The 6,428-nt window shown below is 38.9% G+C and overlaps 5 protein-coding genes across 5 annotated transcripts; 4 read left to right on the forward strand and 1 right to left on the reverse strand.

Annotated features, from left to right (window-relative positions):
- Positions 1–1,479, forward strand: VCUG_02631 (uncharacterized protein; the record flags this gene model as incomplete). The annotated part of the gene is made up of 1 exon (XM_008077448.1): positions 1–1,479. A coding segment is annotated over one exon (1,479 nt), but the record flags the coding sequence as incomplete, so codon positions are not given.
- A 54-nt stretch (positions 1,480–1,533) lies between these two features.
- VCUG_02632 (uncharacterized protein) lies at positions 1,534–2,499 on the forward strand (the record flags this gene model as incomplete). The annotated part of the gene is made up of 1 exon (XM_008077449.1): positions 1,534–2,499. One exon carries the CDS (start codon positions 1,534–1,536, stop codon positions 2,497–2,499), a length of 966 nt encoding a protein of 321 aa, XP_008075640.1.
- A 1,019-nt stretch (positions 2,500–3,518) lies between these two features.
- VCUG_02635 (uncharacterized protein) lies at positions 3,519–6,347 on the reverse strand (the record flags this gene model as incomplete). Its single annotated transcript, XM_008077452.1, has 1 exon — positions 3,519–6,347. One exon carries the CDS (start codon positions 6,345–6,347, stop codon positions 5,385–5,387), a length of 963 nt encoding a protein of 320 aa, XP_008075643.1. The 3' UTR covers positions 3,519–5,384.
- On the forward strand, positions 3,624–4,105 carry VCUG_02633 (uncharacterized protein; the record flags this gene model as incomplete). The annotated part of the gene is made up of 1 exon (XM_008077450.1): positions 3,624–4,105. Exon 1 carries the CDS (start codon positions 3,644–3,646, stop codon positions 4,103–4,105), a length of 462 nt encoding a protein of 153 aa, XP_008075641.1. The 5' UTR covers positions 3,624–3,643.
- VCUG_02634 (uncharacterized protein) lies at positions 4,279–4,617 on the forward strand (the record flags this gene model as incomplete). The annotated part of the gene is made up of 1 exon (XM_008077451.1): positions 4,279–4,617. The coding sequence occupies one exon, from the start codon at positions 4,279–4,281 to the stop codon at positions 4,615–4,617; it is 339 nt and encodes a 112-aa protein (XP_008075642.1).
- Positions 6,348–6,428: the final 81 nt, after the last annotated feature.

Here is a 6,428-nt window from a genome sequence, read left to right on the forward strand (position 1 = left end):
GACATTTCGGATGCTGATCTATGTTCAAGTCTACTTTACCGAACTGTGATATCTAATAACCTAGAGAAAATACTAAAAGACAGAAATGTCTTTGTTGTTCTGACGTTCCTAGGCTTGGTAATAGGTGAGAACTATGCTGACTCTTTTTTCAAAGAATATGCGGGTGGTACTTTGTCATTATCTGATACAGGAAATAGAATTGTGAATCGCAATGATTCAGAGTTGTGCAAAAACTATTTGCATCTCTTCGGTCAACGTGTCAAGAGCTTTTCAACAATCGCATCAGCATTCCGAAATGAATTTTCGCACTATTTCGTGCTATCCTCGAAAGAAAAGCCGAGTGTTAGTCCCTTCGGTATTCCCAAGCAATCGTTTATCAACGAACTGATGAGTTTGCTATATTTGTTATATGAGTACGTGGGACTGAGCGTTAATGACCGCGTGAACCGATATGATATATTATTCTCTGATACGAATACCGATGTGGAAGCATCAATGCAGTATATTACGTTGGTGAAGGTGTACACAAGCTTTTTGCATTCGTTTGTCTCATACACCCCACCTTCAGTTATACTTCAATGTGAGCTTGTGTTTCCAAAGATATTGGCAATGTACTTCGGCGTAAAGTTGCTGGACTGTTTTGCCCTAAGGCCTGACAGTAGCCTAGAAACAGTTTTTGTGGGAAATATTGAAAATTATGAGATAAATAACGGAAAAAAAGATATTAGAGCCATAGAAATTTCTGTCAATCAAAAGTTTACACAGATTTATCGATCAGCTGATCGAAAAAATAATATTCACATTCTTCTTCCTGTGTTGCTGTCACACTTTGATGCTGTTCATTTAACCTTAGATGACTACTATGTTAACTTTGAGGACCTGCTTCTGCTAAGAAACATGGCTAAGAAGTGTAACATCACTCGATTGGTGGCATCTATATTCGATTTAGACCGATTTAGCTTTCATGCATTCGTGAGAGAAACAGAAGTTGACAGGGGAACTGTGTTTGTTCTGGATTTAAGCGGCAGCATTCTTGCTGATATTGATTTGCAAACATTGAGCAGATTTTCTAATCTCAGGCGGCTGGTACTTCCGCGAAATATTGTCTCTAGCGGCGCTTTGAGTATCATATTTTCCGAGAATTCCCAAGTATGCCTAACCCTGTTCGAACTTGTCTACGATCAGAAAGTGACAGACAGTGATCTCAAGCTCTTGAAAAAGTGTCCATATCTGAAATATGATGGCATTGTCTCTGAGCGCTTGTTTAATACTGATGATGCCGATATTGACCAATACAAGGATCAAATAACGCATCTACTACTCCAAGATACGAGAAATAGCGACAACAATCCGAAAATATTACTTAGTGAGTTTTTTTCTGAGTTTCTCTACCTGAATAAAATAACTATACGATCGGATGATCCACAAATACTTAAGAGCTTGTCGCATGCACTCATCAAACGTGCTCTTACCGTTTGATTTGAAAACGTAAGACTCAAAGCATCCGCATTTCTTCAAGCAATCGGTCATGAAATGGTGATGAATGTGATTCTCGAGAAAGTGAGTTTCTCACATATCGAGAGCGAAAGTCCTCTGGATGAACAGAGCAACATAGTTTTAGGAAGTTTGACTATGATTAAATGTGAGTTGGAGGATCAAAAGATGCCTAAGCTTTTCAGTAAAATCGAAGTGGAACAGGTGTTGGAAATCAAAAAATGCAAGATCAACATGCAAATCCTTAAAGTGATGGTAGAGAAGAACCGAGTTGAAAAATTAACTTCTTTAATCTTGGACAAAAACAAGATGAGCAATTTTCATGAGGTCAATATTCAACAATTGGTGCAGCTGACAAAGATCAAAATCATAGTTAACGAAGCCTACCGTGAACCGAAGGCTATGATGAATCAGTTGTGTCGTTCTCATAGCAAAACAGATGAGACAAAACGTGTACAATCACTGGTATCAGATGGTTTTCTCATCACAATGCTTGGTTTGACACGATATGTTGATCTGGAGAGGTTGGAAATTACGATAACAAAAGACAGTTGCGATTTTGTTACGAACCACCTGTCCATAGCACCGAGACTGAACCACTTAACGCTGCATATACAGAACACTGATGTTGATGTAGTTACGATCTTGGAAGCTAATCAGGCAATCCAAAGTTTAACAATACACGGAAACGACATGTGCGCAGTTAATGCAAATGACAAGCAAAGCAGTGTTGAATCAACGTGTCGAGAGATCAAATTGGTGGGCATCAATATCCACAAACCAGATCTCTTCCAGTACATCGTTAAACTTAAGAACCTCGAGAAATTTGATATAAGCAAGTCAAATACCAAATTTAGGTGTCTTAAGCGTGTTAAAATGTTTCAGTCGTGTCGATCTCAGGCTTTATTGGTATTTGCAGCGTACTCTGATGATTTGGTCACGTCATTGATATCGGGTGATTCCGGATCAGTGAAACGAACCCGGTTCTCAATCTTGACCGATTAAAAATTAAGTTAGTTCGATCTTTCTCAAATATTTTTTTTACTCGTTTTAATACTGCAAGAGTTGATTGTCAACTTGTAATAGCCATTTTTAAGGATGTGGCCCTACTCTTTAATTCTATGCAATGACCTGTTGATCACTCCCCCGCAACAGGTGATGAACTACGCACTAAATGAAGCGATGTCCTATGTTTCTATTTATTGCAGGAATGCAGCCTATGAGGAGTCGCGCATCGGTTGGGTGACAATGCAGCAGCAAAGTTACGAACATGTGCCCTCTTCAAATAGAAGAACAGTTGAACAACGATTGGACAGTCATCCAAATGTTTTGGGTGCCACATGGATCACCGGAACGTTGTGTTAGCTACACACGTTTCTCAGAGAAGTGATTCATACCACATAACGTGGTAATCCGTGCAGTTACGCACCGATAGTAGTAACAAGCAATTTCAGACGTGTGAATTTAGTTAATCCATCCCTGCCATCTCGGAAGGTTATTAATCGGCAATTGATGGGCTGCGTTAATCAAAATGCGTATCAACGCTCATGTACACCTACCGCCTCGCCGGATACTGCGCTATCGGTAGGTATGCGGAAGAAAATGTTCAATATGTTGGGAGAATGGGAGAGAAACTGTATGTTATCTCTTCCAGATGTGCCGATGATGGACCGAATATTAAATGGGTTTCCTTGCCTGGATATTAGGTTGCAGTGAATTATTTTTATCTGTAAAGCCCGAGAAGAAGAGTTCTTTGGAATGCTCCGGAAGGGGTGCTTTAAGTCACGGCTTACGCGTTAAGTTACCAGTGCGGTTGCAGCATACCTTTCCGTTAAGATGCCTGCAGAGGTGTTATGCGGGCTAGCACACTTGCTTACCCCATGAACTAAAAGCCAATGATCACTGTTAGTTTCTGTAGACCAGAAAAATGTGTTATTTAGGTGTTGTTGTACGATGAGATAGATAAACGTGCTTTTAGTAAAAAAGCGAAAAATACGAGGTATAAATTACATCGCTATTTGTTCACAAAATTCAAATTTATTTTGTCACACATGCCATTTTGTTACAGCTATTACTTTTTTAAATTTCGCTTTTATAACAGCGATAATCTATCATTACAAGCTGTAATTCATCCGTTAAGTTTCATCTCATGTATATAAAAAATTGCATTCAAAAATACATGCTCTTATTCATACTCCCTGTCGTTTCGGAATATTTCAAATTACAAAGCATGGCTGTTCCTGATTTCTTCGTTGGCGAAAACCAGGCTAAAGAGCTCACACTCGTTGAGGAACAATTTGCCGATGTTTTTATGCTAGAATTTGCAGGACTGAGTAGAGATGACTTCATCACCGTTCTAACAAAACATGGTGTAATTTGGGAGCTTGATGAAGCCATGGGTCGTTTGTATTACACAGATTTTAAACATGGAGGATTAAACCAAAGGTTTAAAGTGGTAAAAAGACCATTCGGATTACATAAGATTATGAATGGGCTAAACAGTTGCATCACGTTGGATTTTAAATCAGAAGGTTTTCATAAAATAACGTGCGATGACCACGATCTAAAACAATACTTTCGACTGGTTCAAATGCCAAACAGAGGATTGTAAATAAAATATTTCTATTCTACGTATCTGGGACCATCTCCAGCAGAATGAGTGCGGGTGCTCGTCTAATATACGACAAATGCTGCAGTGAGCCCGTGTTTAGCACAAGAATATCGAAGAGGCACGATGAAGCTACTTCAGTGAACTAGCCATCGGTAAAAGGGGTGATTCCAAGGATGCTTCGGCATGGCACACCATCTGGACATACCAGTGATAGGCCAAATTTTGAACACGTTTTCTCGGCTAGTTTCAAGTTTTCTGGAGTTATTTCATCTGTAAAATCTCAAGAAGAAGGGTTTCTCAAAGTGTTCCTGGTCGGAGGATGTGGTGCAAGTCACGGCTTGAACGTTAAGGTCACCGCTGCGGTTGCAGCATGCTTTTCTATTGTTGTGAGGATGCCCGTAAAGGTATTGCTCAAGTGTTTACTGAGTTTTAGTGCTGATTGGTGTGCTGAGGTCTTTCATAATACTAATATATTTATGGCTGTTTCTAACAAACTAAGAAGGTATGTTTGATAAAATTAGATGGTGTTGTTTGTAAAGTACCAGATAATGCTATTAAATGCACTTGCATCGCTAACCCTGTCTGTTGTTTACATCTGCAAGTTTTCGAGTTTTGAATGGTGATACTTCCACTAACCACACAGCATGTCGTAATATTCGTAACGAACGAATTAAATGCTTAAAAGAACTGCAGATCGAACACTTTTACCTGCACTTACTCACTACATAAAAATATAGCTCTCGGCAAGCAAACACATTCGCAATCACGCTCCAGGCTACCATCAAGAACAAAATTAATAGAAAATGATATTTACGTTAATAAAACAAAATGTGATGTTCCATTTACAGCTTATGATGAATAATCCAATTTTTAGATTAATAATGAAATGCACACATGTGGTTCTCTACCATTAGTTTAAGATTTTTTACCGATATTATTCGTGATTTGTTCACCAGTGATACCTTCCAATTGTTGTGCATGCTTTTGCTGTGCATATTGCACATCCAAATGATGCACACCAATAATTTAGCAACCAGCGTACGTATTGGTACTAAGTTTCAAGAATGGCAAATGGAGCAATCTGTGCATATTGTGCGAAACAGCAGGTGATAATGATCAACTATTCCTCCCAGACAAATATGTTGTTAGAAACGCACAAATCAGCTAAAAATAGCAAATATTTTATCGAAATGAAAATTTGAACGATACACCGTAGAAATGCTGTGGTATATAACCGTAATGATCGATAACATGTACCGCTGCATTCTTTGCATACAACTCATTGCTTTATCCTGCCATCAAAGAAATCTTTCAGCAATTGTCTGAAGAATCGTTCTTTTGACCATTTTCTTTGCCTTTCTATCTCTGCTAGCAGGTCATCCAACGTGCATCTGTTGCTTAGTGGCTTGATCTTGAAATGTTCACACATTTGTTTACGGCTTATTTTTTGCAATAGCAGCATGAAAAGCCCTTCGTAATTTATTTTGCTTTGATCAACATTGATTATATTATAAATAAGCAGTTCTTCTCTGGAATGCCTTTTAAACACCAATCCTGGCACATCAAGAAAGAGTGTGCCGGTGAACTGGTATGACTGCACAAATTTGGTTTTTCCTGGCGTGTTGCTTATCTTTATCTTAACATGGTTAGATATTGTCTTGATTAAGGTGCTCTTTCCCACATTCGGATAACCTATCATGGCGTACCTCTTATTATCCTGTGATCTGAGAAATTCCAAGAACTCATTGTTGACATGTTTATCAACGTTAGAAAACTTAAATGTCTTAAAAATACGGTCTCCGTATGTTCTCGTCCTTTTGCTGCTATCTTCACCACTCGTAACGCTTTCATTCAGCAAGTCATACTTGTTAATGATCAGAATCACTGGCTTTCCCATCTCAAGTAACTCTTCTTCAAAAAAGAAGTCTACGTTCCTGCTATCAACAACAACACAGACAAAATCACACGCATCAACAGCAATCCAAAACTGCATCCACACATTCCTGTTCATTTCAGCAACCGTATTGCTCTGCCACGCAAGGAATTGTATGTATGATATGTACGGGTCTGGAAACGAGCTGTGCTTGCATGGATTGGGAACATTCTTCGCTGCAAAGTTGTTCACTGCCGAAATGTGGAACTGATGGTTGATGGAGGAGCAGAAGCTTTCTTTTTTTGATTTGAGAGACACAGGCTCACCGAATCGCCTTCTTATGATTTCTTTGGTAAGAACTGATCTCATTGCAATATTGGGGTAGGCGGACAAAAATTGATAAAAGTTAAAGCTAAGAGAATGACGGAATGATCGTAGAGTTCACGCGTT

The sequence above is a fragment of the Vavraia culicis genome (genome assembly GCF_000192795.1).
Source record: "Vavraia culicis subsp. floridensis unplaced genomic scaffold supercont1.91, whole genome shotgun sequence".
Lineage (NCBI taxonomy): Eukaryota > Fungi > Microsporidia > Pleistophoridae > Vavraia > Vavraia culicis.